Consider the following 22,274-nt stretch of genomic DNA (forward strand, 5'->3'; position numbering starts at 1 on the left):
TCCATGCGTAGCCAATGTGAATTATAGGATTTATATTTTTGTCCCGATATTTTCTACCTGCAATGTTTTTATTTGTTGTCTTCGTGTAGACTAGTTTTACCAAGTTGGCCATAGAACAACAATGTAAACAAAGCTGTTCACAAAAAAACCACAAACAAAAAAAGCATATGAAAATCATAACTGCCACGCAGATCGGTAGCAATCAGTAAGATCAATTGTTTATTGGAATTCTACAAAAAAAAAAATTTTTTTTAAAGTGGCCGACCCCTAGTGTAGCTTATTACCAGTAACTTCAGGAACATAAACGGCAGAATCTGGGAAGAGCACTACTAAGAGAACAGGTCCTCTTCGGTTTCTTTAACTCTGGATCCCCCCCCCATTCATTTGTGGGTCTGAATTATGTCATCAAACAATATGCTTAAAGACGAAGCTCAGTGCATACATTTGATATTTATTTATTTTTAACTCTGGGTGTGACTATTGGATCTAGGGACAGCCCTAGCTCCAATTCTACTCACTTCAAATACTTAATCTGGACAAGAATGAGCTCGTCTGGCACCAAGTATCCAATAGAACAGTCCTCAGAGCACAAACCACACCCATCTGGAAGTCCAGGCAGGCTACAACAAAACGCTAAAAGTATATTTTTTAAAAGACTGAGTATTTGAATCCAGGTTTGCTCAGGACGAGCTAATATTACCAAAACATTGTGATGTTATAGCTCACAGAAACAGTACGATCGACCACAGAAAGCAACCGGTGAACGGAGGAAAAACAGAGCTATAGAGTAGGACTAATTCGCTGACTTCTCTACAACCATATACACAACCCCACACACACAAAAACGTAGAGCTATGGAGTAGGACTAATTGGCTGACTTCTCTACAACCATATACACAACCCCACAGACAAAAACGTAGAGCTATAGAAGTAGGACTAATTCGCTGACTTCTCTACAACTACAACCATATACACAACCCCACACACACAAAAACGTAGAGCTATGGAGTAGGACTAATTCGCTGACTTCTCTACAACTACAACCATATACACAACCCCACACACACAAAAACGTAGAGCTATAGAAGTAGGACTAATTCGCTGACTTCTCTACAACTACAACCATATACACACACAAAAACGTAGAGCTATGGAGTAGGACTAATTCGCTGACTTCTCTACAACTACAACCATATACACAACCCCACACACACAAAAACGTAGAGCTATGGAGTAGGACTAATTCGCTGACTTCTCTACAACCATATACACAACCCCACAGACACAAAAACGTAGAGCTATAGAAGTAGGACTAATTGGCTGACTTCTCTACAACTACAACCATATTACACAACCCCACACACACAAAAACGTAGAGCTATGGAGTAGGACTAATTCGCTGACTTCTCTACAACTACAACCATATACACAACCCCACACACACAAAAACGTAGAGCTATAGAAGTAGGACTAATTGGCTGACTTCTCTACAACTACAACCATATACACACACAAAAACGTAGAGCTATGGAGTAGGACTAATTCGCTGACTTCTCTACAACTACAACCATATACACAACCCCACACACACAAAAACGTAGAGCTATGGAGTAGGACTAATTCGCTGACTTCTCTACAACCATATACACAACCCCACAGACACAAAAACGTAGAGCTATGGAGTAGGACTAATTCGCTGACTTCTCTACAACTACATACACAACCCCACACACACAAAAACGTAGAGCTATAGAGTAGGACTAATTCGCTGACTTCTCTACAACTACAACCATATACACAACCCCACACACACACAAAAACGTAGAGCTATAGAAGTAGGACTAATTGGCTGACTTCTCTACAACTACAACCATATACACAACCCCACACACACAAAAACGTAGAGCTATGGAGTAGGACTAATTGGCTGACTTCTCTACAACTACAACCATATACACAACCCCACACACACAAAAACGTAGAGCTATGGAGTAGGACTAATTCGCTGACTTCTCTACAACTACAACCATATACACAACCCCACACACACACAAACGTAGAGCTATGGAGTAGGACTAATTGGCTGACTTCTCTACAACTACAACCATATACACAACCCCACACACACAAAAACGTAGAGCTATGGAGTAGGACTAATTGGCTGACTTCTCTACAACTACATACACAACCCCACACACAAAAACGTAGAGCTATGGAGTAGGACTAATTGGCTGACTTCTCTACAACTACAACCATATACACAACCCCACACACACAAAAACGTAGAGCTATGGAGTAGGACTAATTGGCTGACTTCTCTACAACTACAACCATATACACAACCCCACACACACAAAAACGTAGAGCTATGGAGTAGGACTAATTCGCTGACTTCTCTACAACTACAACCATATACACAACCCCACACACACAAAAACGTAGAGCTATGGAGTAGGACTAATTGGCTGACTTCTCTACAACTACAACCATATACACACACAAAAACGTAGAGCTATGGAGTAGGACTAATTGGCTGACTTCTCTACAACTACAACCATATACACACACAAAAACGTAGAGCTATGGAGTAGGACTAATTGGCTGACTTCTCTACAACTACAACCATATACACAACCCCACACACACAAAAACGTAGAGCTATGGAGTAGGACTAATTGGCTGACTTCTCTACAACTACAACCATATACACAACCCCACACACACAAAAACGTAGAGCTATAGAAGTAGGACTAATTGGCTGACTTCTCTACAACTACAACCATATACACAACCCCACACACACAAAAACGTAGAGCTATGGAGTAGGACTAATTGGCTGACTTCTCTACAACTACAACCATATACACAACCCCACACACACAAAAACGTAGAGCTATGGAGTAGGACTAATTCGCTGACTTCTCTACAACTACAACCATATACACAACCCCACACACACAAAAACGTAGAGCTATGGAGTAGGACTAATTGGCTGACTTCTCTACAACCATATACACAACCCCACAGACACAAAAACGTAGAGCTATGGAGTAGGACTAATTGGCTGACTTCTCTACAACTACAACCATATACACAACCCCACACACACAAAAACGTAGAGCTATGGAGTAGGACTAATTGGCTGACTTCTCTACAACCATATACACAACCCCACAGACACAAAAACGTAGAGCTATAGAGTAGGACTAATTGGCTGACTTCTCTACAACCATATACACAACCCCACACACACAAAAACGTAGAGCTATAGAAGTAGGACTAATTGGCTGACTTCTCTACAACCATATACACAACCCCACACACACAAAAACGTAGAGCTATGGAGTAGGACTAATTGGCTGACTTCTCTACAACTACAACCATATACACAACCCCACACACACAAAAACGTAGAGCTATGGAGTAGGACTAATTGGCTGACTTCTCTACAACTACATACACAACCCCACACACACAAAAACGTAGAGCTATGGAGTAGGACTAATTGGCTGACTTCTCTACAACTACAACCATATACACAACCCCACACACACAAAAACGTAGAGCTATGGAGTAGGACTAATTGGCTGACTTCTCTACAACTACAACCATATACACAACCCCACACACACAAAAACGTAGAGCTATAGAGTAGGACTAATTGGCTGACTTCTCTACAACTACAACCATATACACAACCCCACACACACAAAAACGTAGAGCTATGGAGTAGGACTAATTCGCTGACTTCTCTACAACTACAACCATATACACAACCCCACACACACAAAAACGTAGAGCTATAGAGTAGGACTAATTGGCTGACTTCTCTACAACCATATACACAACCCCACACACACAAAAACGTAGAGCTATAGAGTAGGACTAATTGGCTGACTTCTCTACAACCATATACACAACCCCACACACACAAAAACGTAGAGCTATGGAGTAGGACTAATTGGCTGACTTCTCTACAACCATATACACAACCCCACACACACTAAAACGTAGAGCTATAGAGTAGGACTAATTGGCTGACTTCTCTACAACCCCACACACACTAAAACGTAGAGCTATAGAGTAGGACTAATTGGCTGACTTCTCTACAACCATATACACAACCCCACAGACACTAAAACGTAGAGCTATGGAGTAGGACTAATTCGCTGACTTCTCTACAACTACAACCATATACACAACCCCACAGACACTAAAACGTAGAGCTATAGAGTAGGACTAATTGGCTGACTTCTCTACAACCATATACACAACCCCACAGACACTAAAACGTAGAGCTATAGAGTAGGACTAATTGGCTGACTTCTCTACAACTACAACCATATACACAACCCCACACACACAAAAACGTAGAGCAATGGAGTAGGACTAATTGGCTGACTTCTCTACAACTACAACCATATACACAACCCCACACACACAAAAACGTAGAGCTATGGAGTAGGACTAATTCGCTGACTTCTCTACAACTACAACCATATACACAACCCCACACACACAAAAACGTAGAGCTATAGAAGTAGGACTAATTCGCTGACTTCTCTACAACTACAACCATATACACACACAAAAACGTAGAGCTATGGAGTAGGACTAATTCGCTGACTTCTCTACAACTACAACCATATACACAACCCCACACACACAAAAACGTAGAGCTATGGAGTAGGACTAATTCGCTGACTTCTCTACAACCATATACACAACCCCACAGACACAAAAACGTAGAGCTATGGAGTAGGACTAATTCGCTGACTTCTCTACAACCATATACACAACCCCACAGACACAAAAACGTAGAGCTATAGAAGTAGGACTAATTGGCTGACTTCTCTACAACTACAACCATATTACACAACCCCACACACACAAAAACGTAGAGCTATGGAGTAGGACTAATTCGCTGACTTCTCTACAACTACAACCATATACACAACCCCACACACACAAAAACGTAGAGCTATAGAAGTAGGACTAATTGGCTGACTTCTCTACAACTACAACCATATACACACACAAAAACGTGGAGCTATGGAGTAGGACTAATTCGCTGACTTCTCTACAACTACAACCATATACACAACCCCACACACACAAAAACGTAGAGCTATGGAGTAGGACTAATTCGCTGACTTCTCTACAACCATATACACAACCCCACAGACACAAAAACGTAGAGCTATGGAGTAGGACTAATTCGCTGACTTCTCTACAACCATATACACAACCCCACAGACACAAAAACGTAGAGCTATAGAAGTAGGACTAATTGGCTGACTTCTCTACAACTACAACCATATACACAACCCCACACACACACAAAAACGTAGAGCTATGGAGTAGGACTAATTCGCTGACTTCTCTACAACCATATACACAACCCCACAGACACAAAAACGTAGAGCTATGGAGTAGGACTAATTCGCTGACTTCTCTACAACCATATACACAACCCCACAGACACAAAAACGTAGAGCTATAGAAGTAGGACTAATTGGCTGACTTCTCTACAACTACAACCATATTACACAACCCCACACACACAAAAACGTAGAGCTATGGAGTAGGACTAATTGGCTGACTTCTCTACAACTACAACCATATACACAACCCCACACACACAAAAACGTAGAGCTATGGAGTAGGACTAATTGGCTGACTTCTCTACAACTACAACCATATACACAACCCCACACACACAAAAACGTAGAGCTATGGAGTAGGACTAATTCGCTGACTTCTCTACAACTACAACCATATACACAACCCCACACACACAAAAACGTAGAGCTATGGAGTAGGACTAATTGGCTGACTTCTCTACAACTACAACCATATACACAACCCCACACACACAAAAACGTAGAGCTATGGAGTAGGACTAATTGGCTGACTTCTCTACAACTACAACCATATACACACACAAAAACGTAGAGCTATGGAGTAGGACTAATTGGCTGACTTCTCTACAACTACAACCATATACACACACAAAAACGTAGAGCTATGGAGTAGGACTAATTGGCTGACTTCTCTACAACTACAACCATATACACAACCCCACACACACAAAAACGTAGAGCTATGGAGTAGGACTAATTCGCTGACTTCTCTACAACTACAACCATATACACAACCCCACACACAAAAACGTAGAGCTATGGAGTAGGACTAATTCGCTGACTTCTCTACAACTACAACCATATACACAACCCCACACACACAAAAACGTAGAGCTATGGAGTAGGACTAATTGGCTGACTTCTCTACAACCATATACACAACCCCACAGACACAAAAACGTAGAGCTATGGAGTAGGACTAATTGGCTGACTTCTCTACAACTACAACCATATACACAACCCCACACACACAAAAACGTAGAGCTATGGAGTAGGACTAATTCGCTGACTTCTCTACAACTACAACCATATACACAACCCCACACACACAAAAACGTAGAGCTATAGAGTAGGACTAATTGGCTGACTTCTCTACAACCATATACACAACCCCACACACACAAAAACGTAGAGCTATAGAGTAGGACTAATTGGCTGACTTCTCTACAACCATATACACAACCCCACACACACAAAAACGTAGAGCTATGGAGTAGGACTAATTGGCTGACTTCTCTACAACTACAACCATATACACAACCCCACAGACACAAAAACGTAGAGCTATAGAGTAGGACTAATTGGCTGACTTCTCTACAACCATATACACAACCCCACACACACAAAAACGTAGAGCTATAGAAGTAGGACTAATTGGCTGACTTCTCTACAACCATATACACAACCCCACACACACAAAAACGTAGAGCTATGGAGTAGGACTAATTGGCTGACTTCTCTACAACTACAACCATATACACAACCCCACACACACAAAAACGTAGAGCTATGGAGTAGGACTAATTGGCTGACTTCTCTACAACTACATACACAACCCCACACACACAAAAACGTAGAGCTATAGAGTAGGACTAATTGGCTGACTTCTCTACAACTACAACCATATACACAACCCCACACACACAAAAACGTAGAGCTATGGAGTAGGACTAATTGGCTGACTTCTCTACAACTACAACCATATACACAACCCCACACACACAAAAACGTAGAGCTATGGAGTAGGACTAATTGGCTGACTTCTCTACAACTACAACCATATACACAACCCCACACACACAAAAACGTAGAGCTATAGAGTAGGACTAATTGGCTGACTTCTCTACAACTACAACCATATACACAACCCCACACACACAAAAACGTAGAGCTATGGAGTAGGACTAATTCGCTGACTTCTCTACAACTACAACCATATACACAACCCCACACACACAAAAACGTAGAGCTATAGAGTAGGACTAATTGGCTGACTTCTCTACAACCATATACACAACCCCACACACACAAAAACGTAGAGCTATAGAGTAGGACTAATTGGCTGACTTCTCTACAACCATATACACAACCCCACACACACTAAAACGTAGAGCTATAGAGTAGGACTAATTGGCTGACTTCTCTACAACCCCACACACACTAAAACGTAGAGCTATAGAGTAGGACTAATTGGCTGACTTCTCTACAACCATATACACAACCCCACAGACACTAAAACGTAGAGCTATGGAGTAGGACTAATTCGCTGACTTCTCTACAACTACAACCATATACACAACCCCACACACACAAAAACGTAGAGCTATAGAGTAGGACTAATTGGCTGACTTCTCTACAACTACAACCATATACACAACCCCACACACACTAAAACGTAGAGCTATAGAGTAGGACTAATTGGCTGACTTCTCTACAACCCCACACACACTAAAACGTAGAGCTATAGAGTAGGACTAATTGGCTGACTTCTCTACAACTACAACCATATACACAACCCCACACACACAAAAACGTAGAGCTATGGAGTAGGACTAATTGGCTGACTTCTCTACAACTACAACCATATACACAACCCCACACACACAAAAACGTAGAGCTATGGAGTAGGACTAATTGGCTGACTTCTCTACAATTACAACCATATACACAACCCCACACACACTAAAACGTAGAGCTATGGAGTAGGACTAATTGGCTGACTTCTCTACAACCCCACACACACTAAAACGTAGAGCTATAGAGTAGGACTAATTGGCTGACTTCTCTACAACCCCACACACACTAAAACGTAGAGCTATAGAGTAGGACTAATTGGCTGACTTCTCTACAACCCCACACACACTAAAACGTAGAGCTATGGAGTAGGACTAATTGGCTGACTTCTCTACAACCCCACACACACTAAAACGTAGAGCTATGGAGTAGGACTAATTGGCTGACTTCTCTACAACCCCACACACACTAAAACGTAGAGCTATAGAGTAGGACTAATTGGCTGACTTCTCTACAACCCCACACACACTAAAACGTAGAGCTATGGAGTAGGACTAATTGGCTGACTTCTCTACAACCCCACACACACTAAAACGTAGAGCTATGGAGTAGGACTAATTGGCTGACTTCTCTACAACCCCACACACACTAAAACGTAGAGCTATAGAGTAGGACTAATTGGCTGACTTCTCTACAACCCCACACACACTAAAACGTAGAGCTATGGAGTAGGACTAATTGGCTGACTTCTCTACAACTACACACACAGGTATATAAATAAAAAAAGAGCCCTTTAAGGTATGTCCATTTACAGGGTGATGTGTGTTTGTGGTATTGTCCAGGTGTTCTATAAAAGACACTAGAAAACAAATGCATTATCATTGATTGATTATCTCTGCAGCGAGTGGTATTGATATTAAACTGCAGTCCAGGTACAGCAGAGGATTGCAACTACAACATTGAAACAGTAAAAACATAAAACAGAGAGACCCAAGGAGAGGGAGGGTCATAGGAGGATGTGAGTTTGCTGTTGCCATGACTACCACAGGGCAGGGGGGGGGTCAGCATAAAACAGAGAGACCCAAGGAGAGGGAGGGTCATAGGAGGATGTGAGTTTGCTGTTGCCATGACTACCACAGGGCAGGGGGGGGGGCAGCATAAAACAGAGAGACCCAAGGAGAGGGAGGGTCATAGGAGGATGTGAGTTTGCTGTTGCCAGGACTACCACAGGGCAGGGGGGGGGGCAGCATAAAACAGAGAGACCCAAGGAGAGGGAGGGTCATAGGAGGATGTGAGTTTGCTGTTGCCATGACTACCACAGGGCAGGGGGGGGGCAGCATAAAACAGAGAGACCCAAGGAGAGGGAGGGTCACATCCTCCTATGAGTTTGCTGTTGCCATGACTACCACATCCTCCTATGACCCTCCCTCTCCTTGGGTCTCTCTGTTTTATGCTGACCCCCCCCTGACCCCCCCACAGCCTTAATCTAAAATGTATTAGTCCCCCCCCCTCAGAACACAATACCCCATATAGACAAAACAAAAATTATACATTTTTGCAAATGTCAGCTAAATTAAAAACAAATACATGACATAAGTATTCAGACCCTTTTGCTATGAGACTAAATTGATCTCAGGTGCATCCTGTTTCCATTGATCAACCTTGAGATGTTTCTACAACTTCATTGGAGTCCACCTGTGGTCAATTCAATTGATTTGGAAAGGCATACACCTGCCTATATAAAAAGGTCCCACAGTTGACAGTGCATGTCAGCGCAAAAACCAAGTCGAGGTTGAAGGAACATAGAGCTCCGAGATGCTGCTCCCCCCGGCCTCATCTCAGAGAAACTCTACACTAAGTAATTCCAGTCTAAGGCTCTGTTTTTCCTGATTCCTCACGTCCCGTCTCCCGAAACCGCATTGGTGGAGAAGATCCCTGATCTTACCCCACAAATCTGTCTTTCGACCAATCGGATCAGCTCTTTTTTTACACATAATTGGGCTGTATGTAAACACCGCCTTAAGTCCTTTCCCCACTGACTTATATCTCAAATGAGTTTTTTTTTTTTTAGAAAGAAGCAAAGAATTGCGCTTAAATTGATTAAGAGCCAGTGGAGCTACACAGACCAACTCTCCAGTAACACGCACATCTGAAACAGCCTGATACCATGGTCCTGTTTTCTGCTGTCTTGACAGTTTCCACTACAATAGCCAAGGTTCCTTCATTGGACCGTACTGGAACCTGGCAGTACATTTGATCGCCTGAAATATTTTTTTAAAAGTCTTCCCTCTGCACTCTATTTATAAAAATAAAATTAAAAAAAATAGGACATGATTCAGAAAAAAGGATATAGCTCACCAACTTCAAACATCAGCTATCTGAGCAGCTAACCGATCGCTGCAGCTGTACATAGTCTATTGGTAAATAGCCCACCCTTTTCACCTACCTCATCCCCGTACTGTTTCTATTTATTTACTTTTCTGCTCTTCTGCACACCAATATCTCTACCTGTACATGACCATCTGATCTTTTATCACTCCAGTGTTAATCTGCAAAATTGTAATTATTTGCCTACCTCCTCATGCCTTTTGCACACATTGTATATAGACCCCCCCTTCGTTTTCTACTGTGTTATTGACTTGTTAATTGTTTACTCCATGTGTAACTCTTTGTTGTATGCTCACACTGCTATGCTTTATCTTGGCCAGGTCGCAGTTGCAAATGAGAACTTGTTCTCAACTAGCCTACCTGGTTAAATAAAGGTGAAATAAAATAAATAAAAAAATAAAAATATTTAAAGAGTGGACACAATCACCCCAAATCATGTCCTCTCCATTTTGGATGGAATTCATCCACTGATAGGCCCCCACAGGTCATTGCTGTGAATGACATTTTCTCATTCAGTCAACTTTATCAGGTTGATAAATAAGGTAATCTGGTACTAGTGGTATCCTATTCATGGCAGGTTACAATGAGGATTTGGCAGTAGACTAGTGGAGGCAGCTAGAGGTTGGTCAACACAGGACAGGGCAGGGTAGCAGGCAGCTAGAGGTTGGTCAACACAGGACGGGGCAGCTAGAGGTTGGTCAACACAGGACGGGGCAGCTAGAGGTTGGTCAACACAGGACGGGGCAGCTAGAGGTTGGTCAACACAGGACGGGGCAGCTAGAGGTTGGTCAACACAGGACGGGGCAGCTAGAGGTTGGTCAACACAGGACGGGGCAGCTAGAGGTTGGTCAAAACAGGACGGGGCAGCTAGAGGTTGGTCAAAACAGGACGGGGCAGCTAGAGGTTGGTCAAAACAGGACGGGGCAGCTAGAGGTTGGTCAAAACAGGACGGGGCAGCTAGAGGTTGGTCACCGATGGGGCAGCTAGAGGTTGGGCACCGACAGGACACGGTAGGAGGAACGAGGCATGCAATCAGGCATAACATTGGTATTATGAAGCACCAACACAACCTGCTCATTATCAAAACAGACTGCTCTCTGTGTGTGTTTTCGCTGTGTACAGACAAAGCCAACTGGTACACGGACATTAACAAAACATGGTTGTTTCAACTCATTAGTTAGGGTAGGAGTGTACGACAGCACGTTCCAGTTCCCGCAACTTCGCACAGCCATTGAAGAGTGGGACAAAATTCCACAATCAACAGCATGATCAACTCCACGTGAAGGAGATGTGTCACGCTGCATGAGGCAAATGGTGGTCACAGCAGATACTGATGGGTTTTCTGATCCACACCCCTACTTTAAAATGGTACTGTATCTGTGACCAACAGAAGCACATCTTTATTCCCAGTCATGTGAATTCCATAGATTAGGTCTTACCGAATATAATTTAGATTTAATTTCCTTATATGAACTATAACTTAGTCAAAATGTGTTACATTGCCAAGTCAAACCGGTTGCTCTATATTGTAAATGAGTAGCACCGGATGATTATATAGGGAAAGGGGTGCCATTTTGGCCGACCCTCAAGTAAAATATGTATTTTGGTCGATACACAGCTCGACAGGCTGCTAAAAGCTGGACATGATTGGAATGTTTTGCCACTGGCTTTGGGGCTGGAACATCCCAAATCCAGCCATTCGAGGGGCTCTGGTCAAAAGCACAAGGTAGTGAATAGGGTGTGCCTTTTGGGACGCAGGCCCAGAGACTCTTGGCTGGCCCAGTTATATGACTCAGGGTTGGCACCTTTCCTCCTAACCCTCCTCATACAGTATTAGCAGCGCCAGGGAAGTCTTTCCTTTCAGGTCAGTAGAGAGCCTTGAGGCTCACTGCCTGAAGTTGTGGTCTCCGGGGAGACAAATCTGTTGGCCCAAGATCTGTTTGGCATTACCATAAGAGAGTTGACAAGAACACACAAATGGTAAACTGTTTGTTGAGCTGTGCCCAACAAAAAAAAAAAAATCTTAGATGGCCCGAAATTAGTCTGTTCTTTTGACAAATCGCCCCCCCCCAAAAACACAAAAAAGTGCCTATTTTCCATTTATACAGACTGCCTATGGGTTTTAATAAAATCAACTATTGAGCTTGTCTGATGCTTTAAGCTTACTGTTTGATGACATAAGACACCAATGACTCAAGAGGGAGCCAGATAACCTGACTCAAGCAGCAGCCTCCCACTGTCTTTCGCAGATTCTGCCATGACTCTCCTGAAGTCGCCGGTAATAGGCTACACACCAATTTATATCTCACAATATCAACTTCTCTATAACAGTTATTGTTTTTAAAAATACACACGAAGACAATATAAAATAAATTAAAAACTGTTCCTCGTATATCAAAATCATTGTCGTGTGGTTAACCAAAATTCTAACCAAATACAAATTAAAATAATCCTAAATCATTTCTAAATCGCCAACTAATGTAAGAATGAATAGCCTACATAATAAAAAACAAATAAAAACTTTGTATAAACATTGTATAAAATATTATGGGCCCTCAGGAGTTTCCTGTGCCAGTCAGCACGGGACAGACAGCTGTAGGCTATTTATGCAAGGTCTAAGAAGCAGTGGTTGACTTGGGCAGGAGCTCACCAGAGCAGAGTACTACCACCTCAGATGTTATACTGCACGAGGTCCTGTTCCTCTTGTAGAATATTATCAACAGTATCCTGCACTTAAATATTAAAACAGTACGAGCACCCAAAATAAGTCCCAGAAGACATTTCAGTCCAAGTCAAGCACTGGTAAAGAAGTAACCAGGTAGGCATATATATATATATTTTTTAACATTTCCACTGGATCAGAGCATGATATTTCACACTAAGTGGTTAAAGGGAGAGAGCAGGAAAGATTTTTTTCATATACATTGAGGAAATATTGTCATTCTCAATGGATTTAAAAACAGATTCAGTCCTTTGTGTTTGAGGTGAAGAAAACATTATTTTGAGAAGTAATTCCGGATAGAGAAGTGTATTTTGCATCTGGGTACTGCAAGGTCAATCCGACATCTGCATTGGCCCTGGGCACTGCAAGGTCAGTCCGACATCTGCATTGGCCCTGGGCACTGCAAGGTCAAACCGACATCTGCATTGGCCCTGGGAACTGCAAGGTCAATCCGACATCTGCATTGGCCATGCAGCATTTATGGTGTTACTGAATCTGCAGAAATCAGGGCATTCATACTCCACGGAGTCGTGCAAATCGGTTGTCAAGGAAGTGAGTTTGTGTTTATACAGGATGTACTGCCACCACCTACCGTCAACCAATCATATCAACACGCCATCCCATCTGGTGTGCGCTTAGTGGGACTATCATTTATTTTTCAACAGGACAATGACCCATAATACACCTTTGGCTATGTAAGGGCTATTTGACAAAGGAGAGTGATGGAGTGCTGCATCACAATCACACAACCTCAAACCAATTGGGATGGTTTGGACAGCAGAGTGAAGGAAAAGCAGCTCAGTGCTCAGCATATGTGGGAACTCCTTCAAGACTTTGGGAAAAACATTCCTCATGAAGCTGGTTGAGGCAATGGGTGGCTACCTTGAATAATCTGAAAGGAACATTGATTTATTAAAAACACTTTTTGGGTTATTTCATAACATGTCTTCACTATTATTCCACAACGTAGAAAATAGTCCAAATAAAACCCTTGAATGAGTAGGTGTGTCCAAACTTGACTGGTAAAGCACATCTATAAAAATCTTGATCGACCAACAGCCCAGGATAGCGAAAGGCTCTCCTTTCAGGTCAGTGGGGAGCAGGAGATCAGGGCCCGTATCCACAAAGCATCCCAGAGGAGTGCTGATCTAGTATCAAGTCCCCACATGTCCATATAATATTACTCCCTGTGATCAAAAATAAATCCAATAGAAAACTTCAGATCAGTCCTACTCAGAAGTATTGTGGATCCAGGGCCAGCCGGTCTCTGGGGAAACCCCACTCTAATAGCCTACATATGTAACTCCTGCATGACAGTGACCATAGGAGTTGACAAGGCGGCACAAAGCTCTGAGAACAGCGCAGGCCAGGCTACCCATCTCTAGCCACAGGGCAGAAAGCCCTAGCTATGCCAGAGCTCCAGAATGCTTAACCACAACAGTCAGAGGCGCAAGCTGGGGGGGGGGGAAATAAAAATAAATTACAAAAAAAAAAGTTACAAACTACACTCTCAACTCCAACGATGCCTTTCTGCCACAGAGGATTGCTGCTGCTTCGTAACAAATTAGGAACCAATCACAGCAGAGAGAGAAAGGGTAACATAGCATGCGGTCAGCGCCACGGTGACAGCACCACCAGGATTCCAATTCAGAATCACAACTCCGGAACCTGGAAAACACACAGATTACTCAGGACTGCGGCTCCTGCCTGGAGATCTGAACTAACCCCTGACTGTTGGCGTTTAGTTTTTTAAATGCACTACCAGAGAGAACAGAGCGGGGGGGTCAGCTGGTTGTTTTAACAGGTCTTAGGAACATGTTCAAAATGAATAGTTATGACCTCACAGAGCCTGTAGACATCAACAAAAGGTTCTCTTAAGATGCAAATGGATTTATATCTATACTGAACAAAAATATAAAAACCATAAAATGTCTAAATATTTTGCTGACTTATTTAAATTCATTAATCCCTAATCTACGGCCTTCACATGGCTGGGCATAGGCCCACCCACTAGGGAGCCAGGCCCAGCCGATCAGACTCTCTACCCACAAAAGGGCTTTAGAGACAGAAATACACCCCCACCCCATAAGGCGGCTTATGGTAGAGACATTAACATTAAATTCTCTGGGAACAGCTCTGGCAGGCATTCCTGCCACCAGCATGCCAATTGCATGCTCCCTCAACTTAAGACATCTGTGGCATTGAGTTTGTGTGACAAAACTGAACATTAGAGTGGCATGTTAATGTCCCCAGCACAATAACAAATGTGCACAACATTTGAGAATATGCTTTTGTGCATGTGGAACGTTTTTAGGATATTTTATTTCAGCTCATTAAAACTCAGGACCAACACCTTACATGTTGCTTTTACATTTTTGTTCAGTGTAGATTATGGTACTCCATCTTAACAGAACAGACTAAACGTTGACATTTTTTTGCCTAAATGCAATTCGCAGGAAAAAAAACATTGTAAACAGTGCACCTGAGAGCGGTTCCACACAGGGCATTGGGAAAGTATTCAGACCCCTTGACTTTTTAATCCACATTTTCTTATGTTACAACCTTATTCTAAAATGTATTAAATTGCCCCCCGCCCCCCCAATCTACACACAATGACAAAGCAAAAACAGGTTGACATTTCAGCAAATATATTTTTTAAAAAACACTGAAATATCACATTCACATAAATACTCTAATTTGTCGAAGCACCTTTGGCAGCGATGACAGCCTCGAGTCTTCATGGGTATGAGGCTACAAGCTTGGTACACCTGTATTTGGGGAGTTTCTCCCATTCTTCTCTGCAGATCCTCTAAAGCTCTGGCTGGTTGGATAGGGAGCATCGCAGCACAGCTATTTCCAGGTCTCTCCAGAGATGTTCGATAGGGTTCAAGTCCGGGCTCTGGCTGGGCCACTCAAGGACATTCAGAGACTTGTCCAGAAGCCACTCCTGTGTTGTCTTGGCTGTGTGTTTAGGGTCGTTATCCTGTTGGTGGGTTAGCCTTCGCCCCAGTCTGAAGTCCTGAGCGCTTTGCTCCGTTCATCTTTTCCTAGAACCTGACTAGTCTATCAGTACATGAAAAACATCCCTACAGCATGACGCTGCCACCACCATGCTTCACTGTATATTTTTGATTTTTGCTCTGTCAACTGTGGGACCTTATATAGACAAGTATGTGCCTTTCCAAATCATGTCAATTTCAAGTCTCAAAGCAAAAGGTCTGTTATTTGCGCAACATTTATTTCAAAAATGACCACGGTCATTAAGGGGTATTGTGTGTAGATTGATGAAGGGAAAAAACGATTTAATACATTTTAGAATAAGGCTGTAATTTAACAAAATGTGGGAAAAGTGAAGGGGTCTGAATACTTTATGAAAGCAATTTTATTTTTTTTAAGTACCCTTTCATTCAGATAAAGAAAAACATTGGCAAAAAAAAGTGGTTGGTCCCCTTGCTCTGAGAGTCCTCTTGAGAGGGACAGAAGCTATACTGTTACACTGGCAATACTAAAGTACCTATAAGAACATCCAATAGTAGAGAGAAATAGTCCGAAACTACTATATTAACTACAACCTAAAACTTCTTACCTGGGAATATTGAAGACTCGTTAAAAGGAACCACCAGCTTTCATATGTTCTCATGTTCTAAGCAAGGAACTTAAACCTTAGCTTTCTTACATGGCACATATTGCACTTTTACTTTCTTCTCCAACACTTTGTGTTTGCATTATTTAAACCAAATTGAACATGTTTCATTATTTGAGGCTAAATTGATTTTATTCATTTATTTAAGTTAAAATAAGTGTTCATTCAGTTGTTGTAATTGTCATTATTACAAATTTAAAAAATACATTTATTTTAAATCAGCCGATTAAAATCGGTATAGGCTCCTTTGGTCCTCCAATAATCCGTATCGAAAAATCATAATTGGTCGACCTCTAGTACCAAGGTTGTAGCGTCGTACCCAAGAAAACTTGAGGTTGTAATCGCTGCCAAAGGTGCGTCAAAGTTCTGAGTAAAGTGTCTGAATACTTGTGAAAAATTCAAATTTCTAAAAACATGTTTTTTGTTTTGTCATTATGTGGTGTTGTGTGTAGATTGATAAGGGAGGGGAAAAAACTGCATCCATTTTAGAATATGTCTAACGTAACAAAATGTGGACAAAGTCAATGGGTCTGAATACTTTCCGAATGCACTGTAGATTACATTTAGTTACATTGAGGTTTATAATCTTAAATTAGTACACTAAAGTGAACAATTGTTTATATTGATTATTATAACTTGTTGTACTAACCTGATGTAATGCATTTATAGCCGTCTGGTAGTTTAAATATTTTTGTTGATGTAATATTTGTCCTCAGTGCACCATTGTAAATGAGACACTGGTCTTAACACTAAGATAATAGTGGAATAGTAAAAGGCCATTTCTTCAAGCAGTTATAGTAGTAGTAGCAAACTAAGTGCTTATAATTAAACGATGTAGAAACATTATGAAATGAAGAGTGAATGGCGGCTGATGTTCTGTGGTCAGAGAAGGACAGACACCTACTGATTTAAACCATTTATCCGCGCGGTCTGGTTTGTCCTTTAAAGCAGTGAGACGGGGGGATAGAGAGCTTGTAAAGTACTAGCAGAGTAAAACTGCATTCCAAGATAGGGGTGTGTAATCTCTTTGTCTATATTAAACTCTTGGCGCTGCCTGCTACACCTAGAATGGTGTTCAAACTAAGACCTTCAGCTAGTGAGGTCAGATAAATATCTACTAACAAGAAGCACAACATGAGAAATATTAGACAACTAGTTAACAAAACAGGCATGTAAATCTACTTACGTCATTACACAGGAAGTGGGGCCTATATCTTCCTGGACTGAACAACTGTTTGCTATGAAGTGTTCAGGAATCTGAGGGAGAGGCTTACAGTAACAGTCAAACATTTGGACACACCTACTCAGTCGAGGGTTTTTATTTTTACTATTTTCTACATTTTAGAATAATAGTGAAGACATCAAAACTATGAAATAACATATGGAATTATGTAGTAACCAATTCAAATATATTTTGAAGACTCTTTATAGTAGACACACTTTGCCTTGATGACAGTGTAGCACACTCTTGACTGGTACGGTATATCAGCACCCAAATCAGTTCAGTAAAGAAACAAGTCACATTAGTCATGTGGAAGGGGTGGAGTAGACAGTATAAGGTTTATATGGTATAGTGAACATGGAGCGATATCTACGCCGACCACTGGCTGTCAAAGTTTTAATCATTTGGAACCTCTTAACACAAGCCAACCGTCCAAGGTTGCTCTGTAGTGCCAACTGTAATAGCTACTGTACGCAGTCCAGGTGAAGACAGGCGAGGTGTGCCCACCACCCCACGTATTGGTGGAATTAGGGAATACCGTAGAGAAATTTTACAATGGAAAATGAGCCAAGTGTTAATGGAACAAGTTCCAGTAGTGCCTCATGGTTACTGTACGTTTCATAAGTGTGCCTAATGAATGCACCCCTGGTGTTTTTCTCATTTCCCCCCAGGTTAAACAAACCAATACATGCCCTTTAACTTTCCATGACAACACCACTGCCCTGTAACTCTCCTTTCCCTGTAACTTTCCCCTGGCAACACCGTGTTGAAAGTAACATTATCTGTCTGTCTGACAAGACAACTACAACCATTTCATCAAGGTAACACTAAACCTTCTATTATTGTGTGTGTGTGTCACGTGATGCAGTTACTACAGCTAGATGTGCATGCGGGTACATGAGGACCTTGGGGGAGGTATGCGATGTTTGTATTAGGGTGGGGTGTTGTCTTGGGTTGTCTTGCTAGCAGGCAGCTGTGTGTCTTGCATTAACGGTCTTTATCCACGAAGCTCAAACAGACTTCCTAGCAGCTGTAGCCTAAGCAATTAGCTAGGGGATCTTTATGTGCATCCCAAATCACACCATGTGTGCACATCCCAAATTACACCCCATGTGCCCTACTCTTGACCAGAGGCCTATAGAGAATAGGGAGCCATTTGGAAAGCAAACTATTAATCTCCCATGGATGTTCTAAAAGGTGATTTCCCACATTATTGTTCTATTTATTTAGGTGGGAGAAAGTTGGCACAATCCTAGGCAAAACAAAAATGTGACCAATGATTTGATACTCTATATCTCAGCACAGTTACCATAGCTGGCTGTCAGTCAGTGGCAACCCATATATATGTGTTGGTGTGTCTCTCAACCCTGCAGCCATGACCCATTATTTACCCATAGGTGGTTGACTGACCACTTATTCCATAGAGGTACCTGGACATGTCGACTGCAACACCGTTCAACATGTAACTGCATGGCAGTGACTGCGCAAAGGGATTGTACCAAGCAAAGTAAAAGCTAGTAGCTATCCGACTGGTTGACAGACTCACCTTGCCAGTCTTGTGATCGAACCAGAGGAGGGCATGGTTCCGTGACAGAACCTTGCAGTCGAACGTAGCGTTGTTCTGAGCCGGTCGGCATCGTGCCACAGAGCGCCCGATCTTGACTGGCTCGTCCAGGTAGACATGACGTTCCTGAAAAGGGTGTGAATTCGGACGGCAGGAGAAAACGGCCAGCGCTGAAGGCATTGATGATGGCTTGGGAGTGTTACTCCAACCAGAGACTAAAGACAAGGTTTCTTGATCCAGAATGACAACGTTCTAAGTCTTCAATCATCGGCTGTTAATTCAATTTAGCCTAGCTACTCCGCTGGCTGGCTATTCTATTTTGAGTTAAAGCACGAACTAGCTATCAAACATTATATTCATTTTTTACGTTTTTCAACGAGAAACGTAACCAACACTCTGGTAAATCAAAAAAAAAAAAAAAAAGGAAAATAAAATATTTTTGGGCTATCTTTCCACAGAGCTACATTACGTCCACTGAATGTTATTCAACACGACTATGTACAGGTCAGATCTCTGACTAGCCAGAATCGCATGACGATAACAATAGTAGCCGTCTAGAAAATATCTAATCACGTCCATCAAAATGTACAGGGAAAGAAGCTATATTGAGCAGGCTAGTGTGGCACCCAATCTTTAGCACAGCAACGGATAAATCAAGATTGGTAGTTTATACAAACTATTTGACCAGTGCGGGGTTTCCTATCCCTGCGCCTGCTGATGATACGGCTATTGAAACACAACCGCTGTCAATCTGACCGTGGTTTAACAGGTCATTAATACATTGTTTTTCTATAGAGTTTGTGTCATTACGTTTTGTTTATCATACGCACTATAGACGGGTGCGATATAAGAACATCTGACCTTGTTTGTTAGCTAGCTCGCTAACCAGCTAATGCAAAACCCTAGCCACTCCCAACTCAGGCAGACTAGCAAGCTAATATTGAGTTTCAGGGCCCTGAACAGCAACAAATCTTTCTAATCTCGAAGCTGAAATGTTTCAAACTGCTGCAAAGACAACCATTATATCTAAAATGGGTATTGCAGCGGGATGTAGAGATGAATGTGCCTTATACAAAAACCCTGCAGTTTGGCTGTTTGCTGGCAACTACCCAGATATAGCTATAAAAAAATAATTAAAAAAAAATAAAGCTAGCTAACGTGCTAACAACTTGTAATCAAGCCGGAGCGGCCTCTTCGGGTGAATAATCGACTGGTGTTCAACCAACTCTTGAATAACACTACTTCGTGGCAAAAAAAATAAAAATCAATTCGAGACAAGCAACTAAAGACATGTAACGCTAGCTAGTAAAGCTGGGCCCTCTTCACAAAAAAAGCAAACGTTAGCTGAGTCGGAAATAGTTAGCTAGGATGGATAGCCTTGCTAGCTAGTTAGCCAGCTAGCTGACAGAGCAGACACGGAAAACTGAGACGAGTTTTGGCTTCATCCCCAGTCCAGTAGCTAATCTTCTGAAGATTACCCCCAAGTTAATAAGACACACTTATCGATGACACAAGATGTGATTTTACAGAATTATTCCGTTGAATTGGGTTAACTTTCGAAAAACTTGTCCTCCTCCACAAGAATCCGTAATCATAACTGAAATGAAATCAGACAGACCGGTAAAAGCGCCGATGTGTTGCCGTTGTAGCGCACGCGACATATAGCCATAACGTCATTAGAGGCGGGATCAATGTTCAAAATTGACAAAATGGGGTCCAATCAGAATAGACGTTCATGACACGCTGCAACGTCACATGCAAATATTGTTTATTATGTGGTTAAAAAACACAAGAATTTGTATTGTAACACTTGCATGACTTTTTCAGTCAATGATAGATTTTAAATTAAGCTATATGGGGCGGCAGGTAGTTCAGTGGTTAGAGCCCCTGTGACAACAATTTTGGACCCCCACAATTTTGGACTTACCAGACTTAATTAGTGAAAGATTATAATATTTGTTCTAAAACTTTAAATGTATCAACCCACCTGCTCCCTTCCTTATAATCACTGATCTGTGAGTTACATGCAAACCTCACCGGCCACGTTGCGTGCGCGGGCGTTGCAAAATAAATGTACACATACTGTGTTATTCAATTATTTCACCAACACCGCTTGCATCATAAAGAAGTGGCTGCATAACCGAGCGCTAAGATAGAACTTTGTTCTATAGACTTGCCTCTCTTCCTTATGTCTGGAAGATACAAACCCACGTGGATACTTGAAAAACAAACGAGGATAGATTCATTAAAGATAACGCACTAAAAACTATGTTTCCCTTTTTATATGTGGATTAGTCGTCTGAGTAGAGAAACACACGATTTTGTATGACTCCAAGTCAAAAATTATACAAAGAACCAGCTAGAAATAGGACAATATGCATGTCAGGTAATGTTTATCTTCAAGGACAAGCTAGCTAAATGTCATTGAATGTTTCATGTGTGTTTCGACCTGCCCCCCTAATTAATTAATACAGTTGTTTTAAATGTTTTAACCTGTGTCTCCTGATCACAACTGGTGTCCATGGACAAAATCAACATGTGCACGTGGACACACGCATTTTGCCTTGTAGGCAGCATGTTAAGTTTCCTCAATATATCAACAGGAAACTATAATTGGGTAAACTTGTCAAATAGCTGGTTACTTGCTCAGATTTATATCACCTGAAGAAGAAAAAAAGACATGCACTTGACACATCTCATGCATGCGGAGCTCCTGCATGTGTCTACATGATTCAGGCAATGGCGGTTCTAGACCATTTCAACTGGTGGGGCCAAGCTGGGGCCAGTTGTACTGTTAG

General features: G+C 41.9%; 1 protein-coding gene across 14 annotated transcripts in view; it reads right to left on the minus strand.

Moving 5' to 3' along the window:
- Positions 1-21,122, minus strand: part of slmapa (sarcolemma associated protein a) — a 144,939-nt gene extending 123,817 nt beyond the window's left edge. For 12 of the 14 annotated variants that reach the window (XM_031825847.1, XM_031825846.1, XM_031825843.1 and 9 more), the window contains exon 1: positions 19,459-21,122. In XM_031825847.1, coding sequence (XP_031681707.1) covers positions 19,459-19,656 — 198 coding nt within the window. In that variant the 5' untranslated portion in view covers positions 19,657-21,122. Of the gene's footprint in view, positions 1-17,876; positions 17,937-19,458 lie in introns of those variants that run through there. The other 2 variants (XM_031825848.1, XM_031825852.1) reach the window with 2 other exon arrangements.
- Between the last annotated feature and the right edge of the window lie 1,152 nt (positions 21,123-22,274).

The sequence above is a fragment of the Oncorhynchus kisutch genome, linkage group LG5 (genome assembly GCF_002021735.2).
Source record: "Oncorhynchus kisutch isolate 150728-3 linkage group LG5, Okis_V2, whole genome shotgun sequence".
Lineage (NCBI taxonomy): Eukaryota > Metazoa > Chordata > Actinopteri > Salmoniformes > Salmonidae > Oncorhynchus > Oncorhynchus kisutch.